At 28.8% G+C, this 27,067-nt stretch overlaps 3 protein-coding genes across 3 annotated transcripts; all 3 read left to right on the top strand.

Annotated features, from left to right (window-relative positions):
- Nucleotides 1–5,711: 5,711 nt before the first annotated feature.
- Phum_PHUM019010 (uncharacterized protein) lies at nucleotides 5,712–6,245 on the top strand (the record flags this gene model as incomplete). The annotated part of the gene is made up of 2 exons (XM_002422806.1): nucleotides 5,712–5,903; nucleotides 6,228–6,245. The coding sequence occupies 2 exons, from the start codon at nucleotides 5,712–5,714 to the stop codon at nucleotides 6,243–6,245; spliced, it is 210 nt and encodes a 69-aa protein (XP_002422851.1).
- A 2,872-nt stretch (nucleotides 6,246–9,117) lies between these two features.
- Nucleotides 9,118–10,312, top strand: Phum_PHUM019000 (uncharacterized protein; the record flags this gene model as incomplete). Its single annotated transcript, XM_002422805.1, has 2 exons — nucleotides 9,118–9,194; nucleotides 10,159–10,312. 2 exons carry the CDS (start codon nucleotides 9,118–9,120, stop codon nucleotides 10,310–10,312), a joined length of 231 nt encoding a protein of 76 aa, XP_002422850.1.
- A 4,614-nt stretch (nucleotides 10,313–14,926) lies between these two features.
- On the top strand, nucleotides 14,927–16,004 carry Phum_PHUM018990 (uncharacterized protein; the record flags this gene model as incomplete). The annotated part of the gene is made up of 3 exons (XM_002422804.1): nucleotides 14,927–14,929; nucleotides 15,315–15,354; nucleotides 15,859–16,004. The coding sequence occupies 3 exons, from the start codon at nucleotides 14,927–14,929 to the stop codon at nucleotides 16,002–16,004; spliced, it is 189 nt and encodes a 62-aa protein (XP_002422849.1).
- Nucleotides 16,005–27,067: the final 11,063 nt, after the last annotated feature.

Genomic DNA, 27,067 nt, shown 5'->3' with positions numbered 1-27,067 from the left:
AGGCGTTGTTTTTAAACTCATATTGCAAAATGCTTTCTGTCACTTATCTATTATTATTATTATTATTATCATTATTATTATTACAAATATTGATTTATCGATTGTTTTTGTTTTGTTCCCCCTCTCTTCTCTCCTCTTTATTTCACCTTCAAAACAAGCTCGAAATACTTCAAAAAAAATAAAAATAAATTACCGCACGTTTCTCCTTCGTACGTTCGTTCGATTCGTGTTGTGTCTAGTGACACGTCTTAATACCTTAATGTAGTTTTATTCGTTCGATTAATTATTTATTTATTTATTTAATTACGATTGTAGGAGGACACGACTTTTCGAAATCGTAATCTCTTATTAATTGTTTTTTTTCTCACCTCCATTTTAATTATCGATCCCTCGATCGTTCGATCGATCGAACGATCGATAATTAAAAAAAAAATTTGTCATTTAAATTTTTTTTTTTAATTGTATTTCCAGCTTATTCGAACCATTAAGCTCTTAAAAACTAATTAAATTTTTTTTTTTTTAAATTTTATTAATTAAAATGCAAGGTTTAATCGCAGCAGAAACGAAAAAAAAGGAAAAAAAAAGGAAAAAAAAAGGAAAAAAAGGAAAAAAAGGAAAAAGTTGATAAAATTTCAATTAGCATAACGTAAGCATGGGAAATTTTTTTTTTCGTTTTTGTTTTTTTGTTTCTTTTGGATTTATGTTTAATTGCAATTAAACTAAAAGCCTCCTCGAGCTTGTTTGTTTCTTACATTATTATTATTATTATTATCTTATTCTTTTTTTATACTAATTCTTTTCGAACCCCTCCCTCCGCCCCCCCCCCCCCGAAAGCAAAAGCAAAAGCTCTCGTTTACATCGCTCTTGTTGTTTTTGTTGTTTTTGTTAAAGTCGTTTCGTATTGTTGTTTTTTTTAAATAATAATAATAATAATAAAGTTTTAGTTATATACGGTGACAAAATGCGGAGAATTTTTCCTATAAATAGTTGCGCATGTTTAAATTTAAGGATTTTTAAAACATTAATCACAAACAAACAAACGAATAAACAAACAAACACAAGAAACGTTAACGATTCGAAACCGGTAATAAAAAGTTTTAACTTTGACATTTACAAAATTTAAATTTCGATTGTGAAATTCAAAGTGAAAAGAAAAGGCGGGGAGAGGGAGGAGGGAAGGAGAGGGGGAAAAGGAGGGGAAAAAAAGACAAAAATGGAAGGAAAATAAATGAAATGAAATGAAGAGAGAAAAAAAAATTTCTCATGGTTACATTTTATAGAAATTGTATATGATTTTTTGCAACGAAGGAACAAACAAACAAACAAACAAACAAACGATTTGCATATAAACATATATATATTTTTTTATTTCTTTCGGTCGATGTTATTTAAAATTTCGCGCGTTTAATTTTTTTGGTTGTTGTTTGTTGTTGTGGTTGTTGTTGTTGTTGTTGATTCCAGGAGGTGGTTTAATCGATTCAGTTTTGTTTGTAGATTCCACGCGGCGGTGACATTTTTCTTATTATTATATTATCATTTTGTTAAATAAATCATAAATTTACTTTAAAAGTCATTTAAATCGCGAGTGAATATGACGTGGATAATTTTTTTTGTTTATGAATAAAATAGTTTGAATAATGAAATAAAGAGGGCAACACAATCGATTGTTTCAATTAAACAAAAACAAACAAAAAAAAATTTAAATTGTTTTTTTTTTTTCTATATATGTATATTTTATCGTCATTCCAATTTTTAAAATTTAAAAAAAAAAAAAAAAGCAGAAGACGGAGAGAAGCAGAAGAAAAAAAAGTTTTTTTTGTTTTGTTTTTGTTTTGTTTTCCCGAAATGTAATTCTGAATTATTTAACGTTTTTTTTTTTTTTTCGTTGTTTTTTGTTAAGTTTAGTTTAGTTTAGTTTTTTTTTTTTTTTTTTTTTCTTTCTAGAAAATTCGTTCCCGTTTTACAAAATCAATTTATAAACTTTTGTTGTTCTGTTTTTGTTGTTTTGTTTTCTTTAAGTTTTTTCCTTTTTTTTTTTTTGTTCATCATCGAGAAAAGAGTTAAATGCGTATAAATTTTGAAAAATTTTTTTAAAAAGAAAAGCACATGACCGTAACATTTTTTTGTTTTTTATTTTTTTTTTATTTCGGTTTTTTGCACGTTGAAAAAAAAAGGAAAAAAGGAAAGGAAAGGAAAGGAAAGAAGGAATGAAAAGAAAAAAACAAGCAAGTGGACAATTGCCAAAAAAAAAAAAAAAGAAAAAGTCATACGGTGTGGAAATTGCCCAATAAAAAAAATATACTCGAAAGGTTTTTTTTTTTTTTTTTATGGTTCACGCAAACAACGAACGAACAAACAAACAAACAAACAAACGAACAAACGCCTTCCCCTCAAGTTATTTAACCAGTTATCGTTTCGATTAAAAGGTTTTTTTTGTGTAAAACTTTTTTTTAAATTTCAAATGATCCAAACGAAATCGAACGAATAAGAAAATTTTTTTTCTAAGGTAATAAAATGAGGGGCAAACGCGGGGAGAAGGGAAAAAAAAATTTTCCAACAGGAAAACGTAAAGGGAGAGGTGGGATGGAGTAAGGGGGGAATTTAACGAATTCATTTTTACAAAAAAAACAAACAAACAAACTTATAAATAAGCATTCATTCATTGTGTGCTGCAGTTTTGAATTAATATAAATATAATTTATTAATTACGTAAATTGTTGTTGTTGTTGGAACGAACGTTTTTCACGTTTTTTTTGGGAGGGGGCGGAGGCGAGGAGGGTGGGGGAGGGGGCGGGTTTACTACGTCAAAAAAAAAAAAACAAAAACAAAACGCGGAGGTTGTTGTGGTAATAAATTAAATTTTATTTTTTCATTTTTTTTTTTAATGTCGCGTAAGAGTCACAAATTTAAATTATTTTGTTGCGGTTAAAAAATTTTTTTTTAAATTCCCGCGTTTTTTAAATGTTTCCGGTGTAAAAACGAAAATGGCCGCCGCATTCAAAATCGGATACCCGTGACGTAATGAAATTTAATTAATTTTTTTTTTTTTTAAATCGGTTTCGAAGTGTGTTTGTGTGTGTTTTTGTAATTTTAGGCGTGAAATTTATTCACGGGTAATCGATTTCGTTATTTTTTTTCTAATATTTCCGGTCGTGAATTTATCTAAAACCGGAAACGTTTAACGATAAAAATAATGGTAATAATAATGATAATGATAATGATAATAATAATACGAATTTTTTTTTTTTTTTGGAAATTCGATATTCGTAAAAAAAAAAATTAAGGAGAGAAATAAATCTTTTCATTTCCTTTTTTTCCTTTTTTTTTTTTTTTTTTTTTTGTTTTTACTTTTTTGTCTTCTGACCCGTTAAAATCGTGCCTCATCTCGAATCGAATCGAAAAAAAAAGATTTGCCACGAGTTTTGAGATTAAAAAAATTTTATAAAAAAAAAAAAAAAAAATATTCGATAACCGTCCGTACCTGATAAAAATTTTTACTTTAATGGCGCCTGACTTAAATCAACGTTTAAGTATTTGATTTCGTATGAATTTGATTTTATTATTATTATTATTATTATTATTATTATTATTATTATTATTATTATTATTATTATTATTATTTGAGCTTATCGTTAAGTCATCTCCTTAAACGGTCGAGTGTCGAATTTAAAATTTCCGTAAAATTATTTATTTGGTCTCGTGACACGACATTATCGTACCTCGATACTACTCTTTTTTAAGTTTCCTTTACTTTGGGGGATTATCGAAGGAGTAGGAGTGGGAGGAGGAGGAGGAGGATATCGTGTCAGTTGTGACACGTGAATGATAAAACGATTATTATATTATTATTATTATTAGGAAAATGTAAACGTGGAGGAAGGAAAATCGTTATTATCGCAGTGATAAAAAAATATTAGTTTTAAATGAAGGATACCTGATATACGTAATATTATCGCCTTGCCCCCGGGGTATTGGAAAGAGGGGGGGGCAAAAAAAAATTTTGCGAAGGTTAAAAAAAAAAAGCGACTTTACTGCTGCCACGTTTATTTTTATTTTTATTTTCCTTATTTTATTTATTTTATTTTTTATTTTTTTACTTGTAAATGTTTATAATTTATTATTTGAATAAACAGTTTGCAGTTGAATTTTTTTTTTTTTGTGCAGAATCTTTGAATACGTTTTTTGGCAAAGGAAACCGACCGTTCACTTACACTTTCCCCCCTCTCTCCCCCTGTCTTTTCCTCTTCGTCTCCCTTTTCTGTCTTTCCCTCCCCCTCCTCTTTTTTTTTTAAATAACGTTCCAATATTCTTTTCATGAAATTTCCCGGATTTTTTTATTTTTATTTTTTTTTCAAAATTATTTGAATAAAATTTATTGGAGGTGATAAATTTTTCACGGATATTTTGAGTTATTTATTTGGGGAGACTTTTTTTTCTTTCAAATGACCCCCGTTATTACTCGTTACTTCCTTTTTTTATGTTTTTTTTTGCGTTTTTTTCCTTTTCGAATCATTTTATTATTTGATTTTTGAAGTCGCTGAGTCGGATTTATGAAGAAAATATAAAAAAAAAAAAAATAAGTCGAACGTCTTTAATTTTTTTCTCTCTTTTATCTCTCTCTCTCTCTCTCTCTCTCTTTGTAATTCTCTATCTTTCTATCTCTCTGTCTGTCTCTGTTCTCTCTTTAGCTTTTCTCTACCCTGTTGTCTCGTTCTATCCATCTCTTTTCTCTGTTCCTTCGTTTGGCTTTTCTCTAACTCTTTGTTTCTCTTTCGTTTTCTTTTAATTTTTTTTGTCTCTTCTTTTTTTGTAATTTCCTTTTTAAAAATAGGTTTATTATTATTATTATTATTATTACAACTACGTACTAAAGCCTACTTCGAGAAATTAAAATTTAAAAAAAAGAAACGAAGCCAAAATCATCGTCGAAAAATTTTTTCAATTCTTTTACTGGCCATTTGTCAAAATATTAATAATAATAATAATAATAATAATTATAATGAAAAGAGTGTCATTAGAACGCGTTCAATAATATTAAAAATAAGAAATAATAATAATAATAATAATAACAATAATAATAGCAAGAGAATGACTCTTGCATAAATTTTTTAAATTTACCAAAAATTCTTTCACTTTAATTATTATTATTATTATAATTATTATTATTATCGTTAATATTATTATTACTATTGTTGTCATTATTATTATTATTACTATTATTATCATTATCATTATCGTTTGTTTTTTTTTCTTTTTTTTTCCAGATACCGAAAACGCATCAAGAATTTATCGTAAATCCAAAATCAAAATAGTAACATTAAGAAGACACGAAATAAATAATAATAATAATAATAATAATAATAATAATTAATACGGAACGGTTTTAAATTACACTAATACTTATACGTACGAACGCACGAACGCTTACGTAAATAATTTTTTTTTTTTTCTATTTACACGTCGGTATAAATAAAAAAGGAAATGAATTATAATCCACATAAATATATTTTATAGGAATAGTGAAATAATAAAATAATATCGTAATTGTTTTGTTTTGTTTTTTGTGTTGTCGTTTTGTTTGTTGTTTTCGTGAATAAGTAGTTTAAAAAAAAGTTTAATAAATAAATTAATAACAAATTTTAATAATAATAATAATTGAAAACGGTTTAAATATCGAAAAAAAAAATAAATAAATAAATAATTAAATTAAAATGGTGGTATGTTTTAGTAGTAGTTATTTTTTAAATATTATTTTTATCGGGATATTGTGGTGCAGCAGCAGTTGCGGAGTCACCGGTAAACAATCGACATATTATCAAAATCAGTTTGCCGTCCATATTCCAAGTGGTAAAACGGATGCTGACGAAATCGCGAGTAGACATGGATTCGTTAATCTCGGAAAGGTAAGTTTGTTACTATTATTATTATTATTAATTGATCGGGTGATAAGGTAACATTGATAAGGTCACGTTTGTATCGGTAGGGGTACTTTTTTTTTTTTTAACGGTTTTTAAACGTCACGTGATCGTGTAATAATTTTAAAAAGAAAATTAAAATTTAATTCCACGAAAATTTAATTTTTTTTTTTTAATTTGATTTAATTTTTTATGGTGAAATAATAATAATGATAATTAATTGTAAACGAGAATTAAATTTGTTGTTGTTGACGCAGTCAATATTACGTCATTGTTCGTTTCTAAAACCACGATTTTTTTTTTTTTTCGTAGAATTTATTTTTCGATTAATTAATCAATCGCTATAAGCGTTGGGAAAGAGAGATTTGAAACAAAAAAAGTGGCAGAGGATAAATAGTTTTTTTTTTTCTTCTTCTTCTCTCTGTTGCGTTTGTTATCTGTCTTCTTCCACGTTTTTTTTTTCTTTCTATTTTTACGCCGCGTAAAAATGGGTAAAAATTACGATTTATTTAAGAGAGGGAAATAAATTTTACTTTTTTTTTTTTTTATTAACCGTTAAGAAGGCATAATAATAATAATAATAAGAATCGAACTTTTAATGACTCCTCTTTTTCATCTTCTTCTTCTTCTTCTTTCCCGTTTCTTTTTCTCTCCCTTTCTCTCTTTCTCTTTTTAATATTATCGGAAAATTAAAAAGTAATAAAAAAGAAGAGAAAGAGAGAGAGAGAAAAAAAATTTTTCTTTTTTTTATCTCGTAATATTTATTACCCGATTAAAAAAAAATTTTTTTTTTAAAAAGAAATATTATTATTATTATTATTATTATTATAATTAATTACGGTGATTTATAAGTATGAAAAATTAAAAGTATGATTAATAATAATAATAATATCGAGAGGGATGAAGCAAATAAGAAAGAAAATAATAATAATGATAATCGTAATATTCGTACGTCGAAATTTATAATAACTTTTATTTTTCTTTCGCGAGAGTCGCGATCATCTAGTTCCACGTCAGTGAAAAAAGATCGAAAGAAAAAAAAAATATTCTTATTCTTTTCACCTTAACAAAAGCCATTTTGTTTTTTTTTTGTCGTTGCCATTGCTGTCGTCGTTACTGTTGCTGTTGTCGTCGTTGTCTTTTTTTTTTTTTTTTTCGTACAAGATATTTTCAGCTTCGAGTCATATAAACTCTTTTTATTTCTTTTGAATGTTTTCTTTTTTTTTTTTTTTAAAAAAAATAAACTTTTCCCCCACTTTTCCGCTCTTACATCTCTCTCTCTCTCCCTCCCTCCTCATTTTCCCCCTTCGGTTTCTTTTCTTTTCTTTTCTATTTTTCCCCGTTTTTTTCCGGCTTTTTTTTTTTTTTTTGGAAATTTTTTTTTGATGAGTTTTATTCCTAATGGTTTTTTTATACCTGAAAAAAAAAAACTGTTTACGTAATGAGATATCGATTATTCGATATATCGATCGTAAGAAGCAAAAAAAAAAAAAAAAAGAAAAAGAAAACAGGGGCGTATAAAGGAAATACATTTAAAAGAAATTTTTAAAATCGTAATAAATAAAAAAAACGCAAAAAAAATTTTTAAATTCAATTTAAACAAAAAAAAATGAAACGGTTATGATAATAATGATAATAATAATAATAATAATAATAATGTTGATGATGATGATGATGATGATGATAATGATAATGATAATGATAATAATAATAAATTTTTTTGGCATTTTTTTTTTATTACACAAACGTTCGATTCGATTCGATTTTTTTTACGGTCATGCATTTAATTTTATTTAATTAAATACCTTGGGGGACCGTTCGGTTGCGTTGCGTTGCGTTTTTTTTTTTTTTTTTTCGAACAACAACCTGTTGCTGTTGCGGTTTTACTTTTTTTTTCGTAATGATCAAAGGAAAATTTTTGTCATGCAATTAAAAAAAAAAAAATTAAACGAGGGGAAGGGAGGGGGTAAAATGAAATGAAACAAAAAAAAAAATTTTTTTTTTAATTGCGGTTAAAAAAAAAAAAAAAATTAAATTAATGTTTTTTTTTTTTTTTTTTTTAACGAACAAACAAACAAATGGAAAAATTAAACAAATAAATAAAATTTTGCCGCAAGTTAAAAAAAAAAGAGGAACAGGAAGGAAACGTTCGGTTTTTTTTTTCGAACGTTCCCGTTCGATTTGGATTTAATAATGATAAATAATAATAATAAATTCAAAGAACGTTATTGGTGGGTTGCGTTTGGATTTTACGTGTTTTCCTGCCGGAATGTTTGTTGACTGTTTCGACCATTTAATGTCAAAGTTTTTTAACGTGTCCTTTTTTTTGTTTGTTTCGCTTTCACCCCCCCCCCCACCATCACCACCGCCACCGCCACCGAATTCTCTTAACAAACGATCAAAAAAAAAAAAAAAAAAAAAAAAAAATTAGGTAGATAATTTTTTTAAAGGATTTTTATTTAATTTTCTTCCCCCTCTCCCCTCAAAAAAAAACATACCGTGGACTAAATTAATTGTCCATAAAATGAAAAAAAAAAAAATCTGGAAAAAAAATAATAATAATGATAATAATAATAATTTCCAACATTATTTTGGCACCGGTTTTTTTAAAATCCTTTTATTTTATTTCTCCAGAGTTTTTTACTTTCCATATGTTTTTTGTTTAACCGTAGAAAAAAATCTCCTGTTTTTTACTTTTTTTTGTTATTATTATTATTATTATCATTATTATTATTATTATTATTATTATTATTATTATTATTATTATTTATTTATTTATTTAAAAAAATTTTTTTTTCCCTAAATTTTGCCCGTGACTTAAATTTAATTATGAAAAATCGTTTCTGGGAAAGGTATTTTCCCTTTTTTTTTTAATGCGAAGCGTAATAGGTGGGGGGATGGTGGTGGTGGCGGGGGTGTGAATGGCGAGTAGCAAAACAGACAAACAGGATAAAAAATAATAATAATAATGATAAAAATTTTTTTATTTTTTCAATGTTTGCGTTTTCCTTTGCCGTCTGATCTTGAAATTTCACGATTTTAAAATTTATTATTGAAATCTGCCTTTTATTGATTGTCGAATTTCAACACCGGAAACGGGGAGAGAGGAAGGGAGGGAGGGAAATTTTGGATTTGTCGTTTTCGAAATGTCTTTTTTTTTTTTTTTTTTTTACGAAAATGATTTACGATAACGGTTTTGATGATGTATGATGATAATGATGATATCGGAAAAAAAAAAGAAAATGGAAGAATTCGATTTGCACCCCCTGACAAAATCATGTACGTTGATTTTTTTCCGTTTGTTTGTTTGTTTTTGAAAGACCAAAGAGAAAATGAAGAGCAAACGAAAAAAAAAAAAAAATGCTTATTGGTTTTCTCTCTCTCTCTTATTTTACTCTGGGGTTTTTTAACGTCCTCAACGGTCAACCGGTTTTTTTTTTTTTTTTTACCACGACCGCAGTAACAATAATTTCCCTTTACCCCCCCACACCCTTCATCCCCCATTTAACCATTGTTTTAAATCCTCTTATTTAACAAAATAACCCCCGTACAAATGTTGTTGTTGTTGTTTGTTCGTTTTTGGAAACGATAAGGCAAAAAAATGTCCGATGGGAACACGCGCGTTCGATTTTTAACCACGTTCGCACGAATGAAAAAAAATTAAAAAAAATTTTTTTTTTCTTTCTTTGTCTAATCGTTCCTCTCTCTCTCTCTCTCTCTCAATCTCCGCCATTTTAATACGGTATCAGGTATATATACCCCGTGAGTTAAATAAAATATTTTTATTAATTTTATTTAAATTTAGCCAAAAAAAAAAAAAAAAAAAAATTTTAGTATTTCTCTCTCTCTCTTTCTCTTTCTCTTTCTAAAGGTCAATAACATTTGTATTCACGCGTATTTATTTTTTACGCGCGTGCTCCTTTTTAAAATTTGAAAATTTTTTATTTTTTCCCGCCATTTTTTTTTAAATAAAAAAATTTAACGAATTTAAAAATTGATGATCGTTGATTATTTTTTTAGTAATTGAATATTCGCGTAGGGAAATTCGTTTTTCCAGAGTTTTCAATTTCTTATTCTGTCTCTCTCTCTCTCTCTCACACACACACTTTCAAATTCATTTAAAGTAAAAAAAAAAAAAGAAAAATGTCGATATTTAATTGTGATGAAAATTACGTCAAAAAAAAATTTATAAAAATTGAAAAGAATTGCGATTGAGTTATAATTTTAAATTTTTTTTTTTGAGTTCTCGCGGGTCACTTTCACTTCACTTATTTGGTTTTCTTGGCCAACATTCCAGATTTCAAAAAAAAAAAAAAAAATGCGTAACCGTTTTTAGAATTAATTTACAAAAGAGTAAATATTTATATTCTCGTCCAAAGTCTTTCAAATTTCAATAAATTATTATTATTATTATTATTATTAATAATAAATTTTTAATCGATTTATTGAAATTTGAGTCGTGGAGGGTGGAAAATGGTGGTGGTGGTGGTGGAAATTATGATAAAAGCGTAAAGAGAAGATTAATTAAAATAAAAAAATTTTCACGTTTTCCCCATTATTATTATCATCATTATTATTTATTTATTTATTTAATTACGATTGATAAGACGTTTCGAATTAGAAAAAAAAATTATTTTGCCCTCGATTAAAAGAAAAAAAAATGAATAAGATTGATTGATTGATTGATTGATTGATTGATTGACGGGATTTTGTGGAATTTGTTGCTTTGCATTTCATATCAAATCGACTACGTGTCCCGCCGTGATTAATTTGAGATTTCTCCCCCCTCTCTTTCTCCCCAATTCTTGCTCCCCTATTGATTAAAAAAAAATATTTCGATTTTTTATCGGGGCCAAAAGAAAAAAAAAAAAGGCGTAATGGAGTCGTCTGCTGCAAAAACGCACAGCGAAAAAAAAAATAACAAATAACAAAGAGAATTTTTTTTTTTTTTCTCCTCCGTTTCGAAAGCAATTTAAATTTGTCCTACTTTACTTGACATAATTTTCTCATGGCCGATGCACAATTTTTTTTTTTTCGATCGATGATGATGATGATGATAATAAAGACGACGTTTGAAATAATGGGAAGAATGATGTGTGATGGGGGGTGGGAAGGGGGGAAGGGAGGGGAAAAGAAAAAAAACGTCACGTTGTCATTCGTTTGTACATCTAACACGTTGCACATCACGTCGATCGATGATTTTCGGTTGTTGCTACAGAACGTAATAAATTATCGGTTATCATTATTATCATTATTATTATTATGATTATTATTATTTTTTTTTTCTCCAGTTAAAAACAATAAATTTGGCGGGAAAAGAAAAAAAAAACTTGTGGATGATTTCCGTAATTTTTCACTCTCGATCAATCGATCGATCGATTCGAGTCTGTTTCGATATTTGAATTTTTTTTTTTTTAACAATAATAATAATTTTTCCATTCACGTTCGCTCTCTCATATTTTTTTAAAATTTCGACGCCGGAAGCGGAAAAAATTTAAAATTTAACGGTTTCCCCCCTCCCCTCCTCTCCTATTCAATCAATCAAAAGGGAAGCTTATTTATTTAATCGATAATATCGTTAACGTTTTATGTAATTTTTTGAAATTTTCCGTAGGCGGAAAAGGGAGTAGAAAGGGAAAAAGAAAAAAAGGAATTGATGTCACGTGCGTGATAAACACGTGGTGGTTGGTGGCAATATGGCGAATATAAAACAAAAAAAAAAAAAAATGGGAAAATCCATGAATTTTGTTTTTGGCAGTCTCTATAATTTGTATCTTATAAAAAAAAAAAACCGTTACGAGTCGAGTGAAAGCCTTCGTTTTTCAAAAAAAAAAAAAAATTCAAATTTTTATTTTTATTGCCATCATTATGTGTGATACGAAAACTCCACTCATTGATTGGCGTTAAAGTACTTTTTTTTTTTTTTTTTTCGGTTCGAATGGTTTAATATTCAAAGCAAATATCAAAATTTAAATAAAATACTAAATTTTACGTGATGATGCTGCAGCAACAGCAGCAGCCGCAGCAGCAACAGCAGCGGCATGAACGGCAGCAAATTTTTTTTTTTCTACGTTTTATATTCCCATTTATTCTTACGCGTCAATTTTTTTTTTTCCATGAATCGTCATCGCGTTTTTTTTAATTTTTTTTTCTCCAAACCGGAAGTGAACTTCCGTTTTTCGAAAAAAAAAAAAGGAAAATTTATTATATTTTATTGATTAGTACGAAATTTTTTATCCGTTTTTCCGACAATATTTCTTTCTCGCTCTTTCCGGTTCGTTTGTTTGTTTTTTTTTTTTTTTTACTAAAGTTCGTAACCTACAAACGACAAACTTTTATTATTATTATTATTATTATATAATTTATTTTCGGGTCAAGGAGAAAAAAGACGGGATATCGGTAAAAAAATAAAAAAAAATTTTTCGGATTTTCATTAAAAACGTTTCATTTCCGTTTGATAAAAAAAAATCGATATGTTATTATTATTATCGTCATAGTCATTTTCGTTTGTTCTCCGGCGTTGTTATCGTCATCATTATTATTTCGGCCCCCTTCTTATTGATACGACAACATGCACTTATTCCGATATTATTTCTTTGATAAATAATAATAATAATAATACGAAAAGGTTAGCAAATTGAGGTGACGTTGGGTTGTCATCGTAATACGACAATCATTATTATTATCATTCGTGTCGATATTCATTTCCGGTTTTTAAAAAATTTTTGCCCTTGGAAACGAGAAGGAAAACGAGAATTAATCAAAAAAAAAAAAAAAAAATTTTTTTTGCGTTTATTAAAGCAAAAAATAAAAAAATAAAAAAAAATAAAAACAAGCAAACGCGCTTTGTCATTTACTTAATTACGTATTATTATCATTATTATTATTATCATTATCATCATTATTATTATTTATAATCTAAATGCGAAGTCATTAATTTAACGAGAAAAAATAATGAATTGTTTTTTTATTTAATTTTATTTATTTATTTATTTTTTTTTTATACAAATTATTAAATTACGTCATAAATTAAAAAAAAAAAAAAAAACGTCATAAGATTGACGTGTAACCTTTTTAAAGGGGGAAAAGGAAAAAAGGAAAAAAGAAAAAGGAAAAAAGGAAAAAAAAGGAAATGATGAAAACAAACGAGCCGAGTCGAGTTTTTATTTAATTTATTTGCTTTTCTCTCTTTTCCCGCGCTTTTTGTTATCATTATTATTATTATTATTATTATTATTATTATTATTATTATTATTATTATTATTATTATTATTATTATTATTTAAATGATTCTTATTATAATAAAAAAAAAAATTGTTAATTTTTAATATATTTAATGACGTTTCGCAGTTCGTTATCATCATTATCATCATTATTATTATTATTTATTTAAAATTTACGGTTTTTGTTTAATTCGGCTCATTACCCTTTTGGTTTATTATTATTATTATTATTATTATTATTTCTTTTTTCTTTGTTGACGTTCGAGGGGGGGGGGAGAAGAAAAAAAGAAAAACGTTTTTATCGATATCTCCATCGAAAGAGAAAGAGAGAGAGAGAAAAAAGGAAAAGAATAGGGTTAAAGGAATAAGAAGTAAATTGTGAAGCGGAAGGGGAGAGAGTGGGGAAAAGGAAAAAGGGAGGTGGGCGTGGAGATATGGGGGCGGGGGGGGGGAAATTTTTTCGAAAATTTAAAAATAAAAAAATAAAAATTTAAAGTTTTTAAACATTGAACGAACAGATCGTCCTTTCAAAACTTGGACCCTCGGGAAATTTCAACTCTCGATTGCTTTTTCATTTTTTTATTTTTATTTTATTTTTATTTTTTTCTTTTTTGGTAAGGGGGATACCGAGGATTGGGGGGGTGGAGTGGGAAGAGCGGAGGGGGGTTGTAAAAAAAGAAAGAAAAAATTTTTATAAAAAGTGTCGTCGTCGTCGTCGTTTGAGGTCAAAATTGGAGGGGAAAATTTTTTTTTTTTTGATTTTCTCGAATTAAAATTATAAGAAATTGAGTGGGTGGAAAGAGAGAGAAAGAGGGAGAAGGGAGGGAGGGAGGGAGGGAGGGAGAGAGAGAGAAAGAAAGAAAGAAAGAGAGAGAAAAGGTTGAGGGTGAGAGAGAGAGAAAAGGTTGAGAAGAAAGATCGACAAAAAAATTTTTTTTATTATCTTTAAAACGTAGATAATTACACTTATTCATCATTTCCTCCCCTCCCCACTTCCTCCTCAAATTTTTATTATTATTATTATTTTATCCTCGTTTTTGTTTCTGCTTATCATTCTGGAAATTTCTACAACCTTTTTTTTTTTTAAAAAAAATTGTATTGACGTGATGTCATCCGTTTTAAACGTGAGGATTTCGCGGGAGGTGGGGGGAGCGGAGGGTTTAAAAAAAAATTATTCTAAAGATCCCGACGTGTTCGGTTCTCTTTCTTTCTTCTCCCCCAATCGTGTTTACATTTTTTTTAATCATTTATAACCTCATCAAAGTGATATTGTCTGTCGTGTGAAAAACATTTTTATCGTTTTTCCTTATTTCTGTCATTCTTTAAGATTTACTGGGGGGGAATCCATTTTGTTTTATCAATTCGTGTCATTAATTTTCAAACGTTTCAAAGTCGAAGGGAAAAAAGGAAAAAAAAAAACGCATTTATAAGTGACGTATTTAAAATGTAAAACACAAATGGTTGTTAAATTGGTTGTTTGTTGTTTGTTTTTCCTCTTGTTTGTATATTGTTTTGTTAATATTTGATACGAGGAGGAAAAGACGAAACGAAACGAAAGCGAATCCAAAACGCGAACGGTTTATTATTATCATTATTATTATTTATTAATAATAAAAATTTCATACGAGGAATTTATTTACATGAAAAATTAATAAATAATTTTTTTTTTTTAAATGAGAAGAGAAAATAAAGACGAAGAGGGAGAAGGGAGGGAGAGGGAATAGGAAAAGGGGGAGTGAGAAGGTAAGAAACGAGGAAGAAAGAAAATAAGAAAAAAAAATAACTAAAATGGTTAGTTAGTTGGCTGTTGTTAAAAGATGCTGTTGTCTCCTGCAGAGAAACCTCGAAAATGCTATCTTTGAAATATTATTATTATCATTATTATTATCATTTTTATTATTATTATTATTTATCTCATAAATTTTACCGTAAAACGCAAGAATTTCAGTTTTTTTTTTTTTTCGAAAGAAAAGAAAAGAAAAGAAAAGAAAAGAAAGAAAAAACATTAAAAAGTTTTTTTTTCCTTCTTTCTTTCTTTCTTTCTTTCTTTCTTTACTGTCTTAATTTCCTGGTTTCTGTCGTTTGAACTTTTACCCCTGGGGGAGGGGGGTAGGAAAGAAGGGAGGGAAAGGGGACTCGTTTAAATTTTTTTTTCATAAACAATTTTTTTTTTGAGGTGAAGGTTCGTGCTGAGGTTGTCGACGTTACCTTAAAAAGTTTCAAAACTGAAAATTCTAAAAAAAAAAAAAAAAAAAAAATTTCAGCTGTATGTAATGCCGAGGATGTCGTCGGTTCGATAAACGACAGCAAAAAATCGATATCTCTTTTGCAAAATGTAAAATAATAATGATATTAATAATATAAACGGCAGCAAAAAAAAAAATTACAAACAATATTTAGTCGTGGTGTAAAGATAAGAAAGAGAGAGAGAGAGAGAGAAAGAAAAGAATGAATGAAAAAAGAAAATAAAGGTGAGAAAAGATTTTCTGTATCCTCCTCCCTCCCTCACTTCCTCCATCTCCCTTCTTCCTCCGCCCCCCGAAAAATATTTTTTTTTTTTTACAAATTTCGTACCTTAATAGATGTCATTACCAAATATTTTCCCTTTTGGTTATTTATTAACTTAGCTTGAAATTTTCAGTGGCGGAATAAGTAAAATGGCATTGATAGTATGGGATAGAATTTTTTCATTTATTCATTCATTCGCGAATATTTCGAAGATTTTCCAGTGTTTGTTGTTTGCGCCACGGTTCGTGGCTTTGTCGTTTGTTTGTTTTATTCAAAGTCATTGTTTTCAACTGTCGTTCATTTTTTTTCTTTTTTTTTTCTTTCTCGTAAAATCCCACCACGTTTCCGTCACACGTGAACATGATTGTCAGTGTCGAATCCTTTTGTGAATTTTAATTTTATTTCAAAAAAGAAAAGCGACAGTGAAAAAAGGGAGAGAGAGAGAGAGAGAGAAACGACGGAGAGACAACAGAAAGGGGAAAAAAGTGGTCATACATTTAAAATGTGGGGTGGAAGGATAGAACAAACGCGTACATTTATGCGTGGAAAATTTTCGAAAACGTGTAACGGTTTTTTTTTTGTTTTTTTTTTTTTTTTATACCACCAGCAGACGACACGACATCGTCGTGACTTTTTTTTTTTTGGAAAGAATTTTAAAGCGTAGGGAAAGTAAAATAAAATTTTCGTCATCTCTCTCTCTCTCTCTCTCTCTTTCTCTCTTTTTCTCTTTATTCAAAAAAAAAAAAATTAAATTGTACTAGTTAGAAAAAAAAAAAAAAGAGAAAGAAAGAGAGAGAGAGAGAAAGAGAAAGAGAAAGAAACAATTAAATAACGTACGAAATTTATCATAATCGTATTTATTATTATTATTATTATTATTATTATTATTATTATTATTATTATTATTAATAGTATCGTTACGTAATATTCGTGTCGCGCATAATAATTTTTTTCTTTTTTTTTTTTTTTTTTACTTTCCATTAAATTAATTACGATCGAAAAAGTAATTTTTATTTACCAACCGTTACGACGGAGTAATAATAATAATAATAATAGTAATAATAATAATAATAATAATAACAATAACAACACAGTTTTTCGAATGCCACATTTCGCGTACCTGTAAAAATAACGTAATAAGAAAAAACACACGACGTAAAAATCGAATACGACCGTTATAAATCGTTGTTGTTTGTTAAAAGGGGAGGAAGGGGGGTCCGTTTAAGACTTTTAATAAATACGTAATTTTTTTTTTTACCTCTCTCTCTCTCTTTCTCTTTTCGGTTGTTTCCTTAATGTCGTCGGTTGTTGTCGTCACGTAAAAAAAAAAAAAAAAAAAAAAAAAAAATTGAAATAAATTTAAAATTATAATTTTTATCAAGGGGAGGAGAGTATCCTTATTTCATTACCGTTTTTTTTCCGCCTTTTCGAGCCTGAAACTTAATAGAGAGAGAGAGAGAGAGAGGGAGAGAGTGAGTGAGTGAGAGAGAAAGAAAATTTCCAGTTTCAATCATGATGGTTTTCGTGTTGGAAAAAAAAATTTTTTTTTTAAGCGTGCATTAAATGCAGTCGATTTTTTTTTCTTTTTTTTTCCTCCCCGAAGGGTTGAGAGTGGTGTGCGGGGAGGAGGAGGGGTAGGAAAATGAAAGATTGATATAATCAGTAGCGTATGAAGGATTTAATGGCAAATTTACTTAAAAGAAAAAAAGAATTGAATTTGTTTCCGCCCACGCACACACACACACACACACGCACGCACACCAATTGTCATTATTTAATAATCGTCACGCAAACTTTTCACCGGATGAAATTAAATAATTGCCATTACGTAATAATAATAATAATAATAATAATGATAATAATAATGATAATAATTGTTCGTAGTATTGTTTTTTAATTAGAAAGTCTGAATTACAAATAAGGGAGGGCGCGTTTACGTTTTGGAAATAATTATGAAAAATTTAAATAAATTTTTTTTTTTTTTTTGTTACGTTTCCCCTTAGTTTGGAATGTTATTTATTATCATCATCATCATCATTTTTTTCGTGCGTATGTAATGAAAATAATGAAAAGGTTTTCGTTTATTTATTTTGCCTTTTTTCCGGAGTACACGACGAGGAAAAGGTTGTTGTTGGAAGAGTATAAAACCTTTTTTTTTTTTTTATATAAAAGGTCGAATTTCAATCGTTTGAAGTGACACTTTTCCAGCAGCAGCAGGAGCAGCAGCAGAAAAAAAAAACGAGTCAAGTTTTTCACAAGCAAAAGGATACTTTTTTCTTTTTAATTTTTTTTTTTTTTTTACTTTTCCAGGTTCGTTTAAAATTTTCCAGGTTGATTCGATCGAAATCGTTTAAAAAAAAAAAAAAAAATTCGAGCGTTTATTATTATTTTATTTCTCACGTTACGTCATCGTTTTTTTTTTAAAATGAGATTTTACCATATTTTTTTTTTCCTGGAGAAGGAAAGATGGAGGGGAGAGGGAGGGAGAGGAGAGGGGGAAACGGGAAAAATTCCGCTGGAAAAAAAAAAGTTTTTCCCTCTTTTTTTTCTTTTTTGCATTTGAATATTATTAAATAAAAAAAAAAAAAAATTTTTTTTTTCGAGTTTTTATTTTTAATTTTGGGCGTGTGGGATCCCACGATTTGTACGTGAAAAAATCTTTAATTAAGTTACGGTGTGAAAGTCTCCACCCCTCCCCTTCCCCCCTTCTGGAAAAATAACTCCCCTTCTGGAAAGTTGAAAATGAAATTTATAAGTAAAGAGTAGTGGGGGGGTAGTGTGAGAGGGGGTTGTTGGAAAGGAATCAAAACGTATTTTGACGCTTGGAAAAAAAAAAAAAATTTTTTTTTTTTTTGTTCTTTTAATATTATTATTATTATTATTTTCCATCGTTTTTATTCCCTTTCCCTCCCCCCCTCTTTCTACCCCTTCCCCCACCCTTTTAAAGGTCGGGTTAAAGCGAGGGGGAAATTATTTTTTTGGCTTCGTTTTTTTTTTTTTTTTTTTTTTTTTTGTCATTACGAATTCCGTAAACGTTTCATGTTTAAACCTTATATAATTCATTGTTTTCATTACACCGAAAAAATGAATTTAGAATTTTAAGAACTGGAAAAAAATAAAAATAAAAACAATGAAGACGACAATAATAATAGTAATAATAATAATGATAATGATAATGATAATGATAATAATAAAGAACGGTCCAAATTATTCGTAACATTTTGCGAACGGCGGAATATTTTTTAAAATCGGGTAGAGGTCTGGAATGATTGCTGGAAAACTCCACGGAAAATGCGTGAAATTTGCCATGATTAAAAGCAAAAATAATAATAATAAGGTGTCCTATTGATGTCTTTTCATCTCTCTCTCTCTCTCTCTCTCTCCTTACCACTTTTCGAAAATCGAAAAGAAAATTTTTTCTCTCTCTTTCTTTCTCACTCTTTCTCTCTTCTCTCTCTCACTCTTTCTTTCCGCATTCTCCTTACGATTTCTATCACACGTCAATTTCTCTCATGTGAAATATAGTAATAGTGGAAGTTATGAACAAGAAAACCTCTTGTAATAATAATAATAATTCGGCCATCAATCAATAAAAGGAGAGGCTTTGAAAAGATGAAATTATGTGTTGCGGCAGGTGGTGGTAGGTGGTATCAAAAGATGAATGAACGAGAATGAGGACGAGGGAGGGAAAAAGTAAGAAGAGGAGCGGGAAGGAGGGGGAAAAATAAAAGAGGTTAAAGTCAAGATGAAATATTTTTTCATTTTATTTTCTATTTTTTTTTTTTTTTTTTTTTTTCCAAGGGAAAATTGTTATAAATTTTTTTTTTTTTTTTTTTTTTCATTCTGGAAAAATTTTTATTTTTATTTTGTTTCTGCTTCCCTCCCCCCCTCTATCCCTCTTTCTTTCTTCCCCTCTTCCTCTTCTTCCTCTTCTTTCCTCCAGACTCCCAAAAAAAAAAAAAGAAATGATATTAAAAATAAAAGAGAAAAAAAAATTTTTTTTCTAGAATTTTCGATTATTTTTTTTTTTTTTCGAAATCATTTTGTACTTATACGATCGGAATAGTGAGAGGGTAGGGGAGGGGAAGGGAAGGAGAAGGGAAGGGTGTAAAAAATTTTCCGTAAAAAAAATTTTCTAATGATTTTTGGAAAAGTCGAAAATACTTGCGTAATCGATGCTGGAAAAAAAAACGCACTTTGAGTTAAAAAAAACTTTTAAAAGGTTAAATTAAAATAAAAACAAGAGCGAGAGAACTCTCTCTCTCTCTCTCTATTTTTCTCTTACTGTTCCCTTATCTGACTATCTCTCTCTCACTCTCTCTGCGTCTGTTTTTCTTTCTTTTTTTTTTCGCGTGCGTGCATTTATGCGTGTTTTGCGTGTATGTGTGTGTATTTCTGAGAATTTTCATCGACTTTTCCTTTCCTCTCGCATATTTTTTTTTCGCTCTTTTCGTCACATTTTCTTCTTCCCCCTTCCCCCTCTTCCTCCTCTCTTCCAGCTCTTGGTTGTTTAACGAACGTTGTTAACACGGTTTTCATATAATATATAAGTTATTTAATATGAGTTTTTGGGAAAGTTTCGTTCTTGGTTTTCTTTTTTTTTTTTTTTTTCTCTCATATCACAGTCGCATTTATGAAATCCGCAAAATCGTGACTTTCCTTCTAAAACTAATTTTTATCCATCGTTTCGCGTGTTATTATTATTATCATCATTATCATCATTATTATTATTATTATTAATTTTATTATTTAGCGAAAGATATTTTTCGTTAAAAATATTACATTAATTTTTTTTCCCTCTCTCTCTCCTCCCCTTCTTGAATTAAACGGATATTTTATCACAATTAGGAGGATTCGGGGAGGGGAAAGCGTAAGTGGGAGGGGTAAACGAAAAAAAAGATGGTGGTGGGAAGAGAGGGGGAAAGTTAAACGTTGTGATAACGAGTTTTTTTTGTTCTGCGATATAACGTAAAAATTTGAAATTTTTTTTTTTTTTTTGACTTCACTAAAAATTATTAAAAAGTTTTTGTATTATTATCATCATCATCATCATTATCATTATTATTATTATTATTATTATCATTATTATTATCATCGTCGCAATTTCGGTTTGAAGTCTTTGATGTTTATTAAAAAACCGTTTAAACAATTTAAATTCAAATTTTTTTTTCGAAGAGGTCAACGAATGTGAAAAAAAAACAAAGGGAAGAAAGGGAGGGAGGGAAGAAAAGGAAAAAAATGAATAATAATGATGATAATAATAAATCCTCATAATTTCACGTCGTAATCTAAAAGGAAGAAAGAAAAAAAAGGGGGAGAGGGTGGGAGAGATTGAGAGATGGAGGGAGAATTTTCATTTTCGACGTGAAAAAGAAAAATTTTTTTGTGTGGCGGTGGCGGTGGTGGGGAGAAAACAAAAAAAAATGAAAAGAATTTTTTCCCGTTTTTCTCTCCTCCACCGTCACCACCCCACCCCTTCCTCTCCTTCCGTACGCGTTTCCCATCCCGTAAATTTTCTTTTTCTTCTCTTCATTTTCCTAATTTTTTTTATTTTGTCACTTTAAGATAAAAAAAAAAAAGTTTTTTTTTTTTTATTTTCCTCTTCGTTTTCTTCTTTTCTCTTCCTCTTCCTCTTTCGTCTATTCACCTTTTTTTTTTCTTTTTTAAAGATTCGTTAGGTTAAATTTTCACCGTGGGATTCATTAAAAAAAAAAAAAAAAAAGAAAGAAATGATAATAATAATAATAAAATTTCAAAGTTCGCGAGTTAACGTCTTTTTATTTTTTTTTTTTTTTGTCGTCACTTTGTGTTTTCGTTTCGTTTTTCCTCCTCCCCCCCTCCTCTTTTCTTTTCTCCAGATTGTTTGATAAAATTTTTTTTTATTTTTTTTCTAATCCTTTTTGTTCGTACGTAAACGCACGCTGGAGAAAAAATTTTTATTTTTATCACCCTAAACTTTTTTTTTTTTAGTGCGGATTCGCGTGAATATTTTTTCTTTTCTCCAGTTTTTTTTTCTCCACTTTTTCATAACAACCGAATTTTTAATAATATTCTTATTACGAAAAAAAAAAAAATTATTTATTAAAATTTTCGCGTGTTTAATTATCGTAATTTTTAAAAAAAATCCTGGAGAAAATAATAATAATAATAATAATTGACAAAAAAAAAGAAAAAAAAAAACAAACGTTACCCGCCTTTTTTTCTCGCATTTCTTTTCCCTCCTTCCCTCTTCTTCCTCTCCCAACTTCTCTCCTTTCTCCATTACTTCCTCTTTCAACCTTTTCCTGTTGACAATTTATTATTATTATTATTATTATTTTGTTTATTCGTATTCCAGTCAAAAAAAAAAAATATTTTCCAAAAAAAAAAAAAAAAGAAAAACAATCTGGAAAAATTCGAGGTGGTGGAAGTTGTAATTCAAAAGTAATTAAGCAATTTTTCTTATTATTATTTTACTCCCTCCCTTACTCTCCTTACCCCCCATATCCTCTTGTCCTTACCCTCCTTAGCTCGTGAACATTATTTATTTTTTATGGCAGACATTTTTTTTTTTTTTTTTTTTGTAAAAACCCGGACAAATAATAATAATAATGTTATAAATTTAAAAAAAAAGGAAAAAAAGGAAAAAAGGAAAGAAAAAAAAATGGAAAAATTAAATTATTGGGTTTGTAATTAATAATTTTTATTCCAGAATTAAAAAAAAAAAAAAATTTTTTTTTATTGCTGGTAAATTCAATTTTTATTTTATTGTTTTGCTGGAGAAGAAAAAAAAAAAAAAATTACCAAAGTTATTAAAGATTAGGAGTCGGTGGGGGGGGGCGGAGGCAAGGGTGATGAGGAGAGCGGTGGAAAGAAGGGGAAAGGAAGCGGGTGAAAATGGAGGGGAGGGGGAAAAAAGAAAGAAAAAAATTTTTTTTTTGTTTTGTTTTTTTTCTAACGCTGGAAGGTTTTAATTTTTTTTTTAAAGTTCAACGACCTTTTAACGTGAAATGATTATTGTAAAGGTTTTTTTTTTTTAAAAAAATGTTTGTTTTGTTTGTTTTTGTTTGTTTGTTTGTTTGTTTATTATTAATATATATATAATTTTTCGAAAAAAAAAAGAGTTTTTGACGTTGAACGGTTCGCAGAGAGCAGCAACAAGTTAAAAAAAAAGAAATTTAATTGAAAATGTCAAAGGTTAAATTTTAATGAAAGGTCGGACGGTGTTGTTTCCCCCTCCACCTCCCCCCTCTCGCCTCCCCCGACCTTTTTTCTCCCTTTCTCTCTCTATTTAACTTAGTTAAAAAATAAAAATTAAAAAAAAAAAAAAATTGAATATTTTTATTTATTTAAAAAAACTCGTTTTGTTTGTTTTGTTTGTTTGTTTGTTTGTTTGCTCGTTCGTTTCCTGGATTTTCGAATGTTTTATATGCGAAATATCTCACGGAAAAAAAAATGATTGAAATTAGAGTCGGTTGTTGTTTTGTTTAAAGAGTGAATTATATTAGGTAACGAATGAATTCGACATCGGAGGCCATCGTCGAGTCGAAATTTGATTTAATATGACTACACCTCCTGCTCCCGCCCCCCCACCGCCCCTCCCCTCTCCTTCGTTTTCAATTCGCCGCCATCACTTTTCCTTTCAAAAACTTTTCGTTTCTTAGTTTGTTTTGATAAATTGCGGTTTTTTGGAAAGATGAAAGGTTGACGACACACACACACACACGTACGAATTCCTTTTTTTTGTGTTTGTTCATTCGTTCGTTTGTTTGTTTTGTCGTGCGCGCCAGTGTATAATGTGGGGGTGTGCGTGTAAATTTCTACGCTTTTCATTGAATATTATTTGACGTTTTTCATTTACTTATTTATTTATTCATTTATAAATATATTTATACATATTTATTATTAATATTATTAACGAGAATTAAATTTTGGGTTCTTTTTAAGCAAAAAAAAAAAATTAAAAATTTACTTTTCCCTTTCGTGTTTTCCCGCCCCCCCTCTTTCCCCCGTTTCTCCCCTTTCTTTCACCACTTTCTTCCCCTGTTTTACGTTTGCTTATTAGGCGTTACTTGTTTTATTAATTACGACCTGTTTCAAGTTTATTTAGAAAATCTTTTTTTTTTTTTTTTTTGGAATTTTTTTTTCCATTTTTAATTTTAATTCAAATTCATCATCACCATCATCACCATCATCATTATTATCGTCACCGTCGTCACCATCATCATCATCATCGTCACCGTCGTCACCGTCATCATCATCATCATAATCACCATGTTTATCATTCTCATGCTCATTTTTTCTTTCTTTTTTTCTCATTATTTTTCTTATCCCTTTTCCCTCTCTCTCTTTCCCCCTCTTTCTTTCTTCTTTCTCCCTCTCTTTCTTTCTTCCCTCCCCTCTCTCCGCCCCCTCCTTTATTTTTTAATTTTTTTTATTACAAAAGATGTAAAATAATTTAATTGGGAAAATTTATTAAAAAAAAAAAAAAAACGAAGAAAGGGGATGAGGGAAGGAGGAGGGGGAGGATTAGGAGGAGAAGAAAAATGCAAATATTTTCATATTGTAATTAAGACACGAAAACATTTTTATTTAATTAAATAATTAATTTAAAAACGATGATGATGATAATGATGATGATAATTATGACGACGACGACGAGGACGAAGAAGAAGACAAAAAATTAAAACTTTTTTTTTTTTGAGGAGGAGGAGGGAAAGAGAGAAAATTAGTGTGTGTGTGAGAGAGAGATAGAGATAGAGATAGAGAAATGGGGGAAATTTAAGGGCGTAAGAAAAAAGAAGGAAAGAGAAAAAAAAAATTTCAGTTTTTGTTTCCAGTAAATAACATTTTTTTAAAAAATAATTAACAGTAATTTTAATTTTTTTTTTAATAATAATAATGATAATATAATGATAATGATAATGATGTTATAAAAATGAAATTTTAAGTTGGAAGAGGGCGGGAGAAAAGGCGAGAGAGAGGGCGGAAGAAGAAGAAGACTGGAAAATCGATTAAAAAAATTTTTTTTTTTTTTTTTTCGTGAGTGTATTTTAAGAATCCTGGAATCAGGATTCGGGTCGGTTCGACAGATATTATGACGTCATTACATACGACTGTCCGACGGACGTAAGTCAAAAACGCGATTGTTGTTTTTATTTCATTTGTCCGGTTTTTCTTTTTTTTTTTTCCTTCCAGCCCACGTCATTCATTATTACGAAATTTTTTTTTTTTTATTATAAATCACACGAACAAGATCGAGTCGTGGAAGGAGAAAACGTTAAAAGTCAATCATTTCAAATCAATTTTTGAAAAAAAAAAAAAAAAATTTTTTTTTTTTTTTTTAATTGATTTTATCAAATGAAAAAATCAAATTGCAAAAAGTCCGATAACTATACTCGAAATAATAATCGAATCGAATCGAATCCCCCCTGAGAGATCAAGACACGCGTCGTGGTACTAGAATAAGACAATTTAAAACCCGACTCGAGTTGATAACATTAATAAGAGAAGAAAGAATCAACAGAAAATAAAATTAACCAGAATTTTTTTTTACCTTGAGTAACCTTTTACTGACTTCTGAATAAATTTTAATATTTAAAATGCAAAATGAAATAGTAATAATAATAATAATAATGATGATGATGACGACGATGACGATAATAATAATAATGATGATGATGATGATGATGATGATTTTTTTTTTAAAGTTTCGTCGCGTTCGATTTTCACCAAATTAAAATTTTTAAATTTAAGTTTTTCCCACTCCCCTTCCCATCTCTTTCCCTCTCTCTCTATGCAGTAGTAGTGTTTGTTTGTTTGTTCGCTGTTGTTTGCGTTTGTTTTAAAACAAAATTTGCTTAACAATCAATTTAGACGATAATTTATTACGTATTAGTTCGAAAGGGAAAATGGCAAGAAAAGTCACACGCGCGTGCGAAAAAATCATTTAATATAAAAACGTAAAAACTAAAACGGACAGAGAGGTGGTGGTTGTTGTTGTTTGTTTGTCGTTTGTAGTTTTTTTTTTGTTTTCATTCCATATCGATTAACATAATAGATCGTTCATAACTAATTTATTGATTTATTGATTTTTTTTTTTTTGACATTTTGAAATAAATTTTACCCGCGTGTGTGCGTGTGTGATACGACACGTTTGTTTGTTTGTTGATTGATTGATTGCATTTGTTTGTTTGTTTATTTATTTATTTATTACCGTTTCCGTTTGTTTTGTGATTTTTTTCTCTTTTAATTACACCACATTCTGAGATGTATTGTATAAAACACGTTCGATTCGTTTTTAATAAAAAAATTTTTTTTTTTTCATTTTCGTTTCCGTTTGTCGCGAATCGTTTGTTTGTCTTTTTCCCAAATAATAGGTGAGGGGAAGGGCGTGAAACGGAAGTAGGCTCGTGTCAAAAAGAAAAGGCAAAAACAAAACAAAGAAGAGTAATAATAAAAATTAAAAAAAAAACAAGAGAATGAGAATGTTAGTTAATAAGATAAATAATTTAACTTTTCGTTTGTTCTTTTATTATTATTATTATTATCATTATCATTATCATCATCATTATTATCATTATTTAATTTTTTTTTTAACTTTTCTTTGAATGCTTTTGTCAGGTTCATTTTGGGTTTTGCTAACAAACAAAACGAGCAAACAAACAGACAAAACAAACCGCTTTCGCTTCTTTTTAACCATCGGAATCCACGGACGGGTCGTTTCCACTACACCCCTCCCCTCCTCTCCCCCCGTGACTTTTTTAGCAAACAAACACGCGCACACTCGCACACTCATTCACTTGTTTTAATTAGTCAGTTTTTTTTTTACTCTTTTTCATCCCCCCCTTTGATCTTTTTTAAATTAAGGGTAATTTTTTTTTTTAACTTTTCAAGGCTATAATTTATAGTCTATTTTTGTTTACTATAAAAAAAAATTTAAATTTAATTTATTTAATGGGAAAACAATCAAAAAAAAAAATTTTCTCACGGCCTTCGAACGCGCACGGAACCACGCCCCTGATTGGAATTTGGGCGGGAAGAGAGTGAGGAGAAGAGGGGAGGAGTGGGAGTGATAAGAACAATATGTCGTCTGGTTTAACGGGTAAAATTCAAAAAAAAAAATAACGAACGAAAGCCGACTCGCGACCTTAGAATTCGTTTGCAATGACTGATTTTCTCTCGTTACGTGTTAAATTTATCTAATTCCACGTCGTTTTTTTTTTACCGTGGAATTTATTTATTTGTTTATGAATAAAAGTTAAATAATAATAATAATAGATGATGATGATAATAATTTATGAAGTTATTTTTTGTTAAAATGCAAAAAGTTTTTTTTTTTTTTTGGGGGGGGAGGGGAAGGAAAATAAAATGGCGGATTCGTAGTACGAAAAATTTTTGTTTTTGAATTAGTTAAATTATGTCAAATCTGGTGCTCTCTCT

The sequence above is a fragment of the Pediculus humanus genome, genomic scaffold (assembly GCF_000006295.1).
Source record: "Pediculus humanus corporis 1103172107372 genomic scaffold, whole genome shotgun sequence".
NCBI classification, from domain to species: Eukaryota; Metazoa; Arthropoda; class Insecta; order Psocodea; family Pediculidae; genus Pediculus; species Pediculus humanus.
This window is presented reverse-complemented; position numbering and strand designations above follow the sequence as displayed.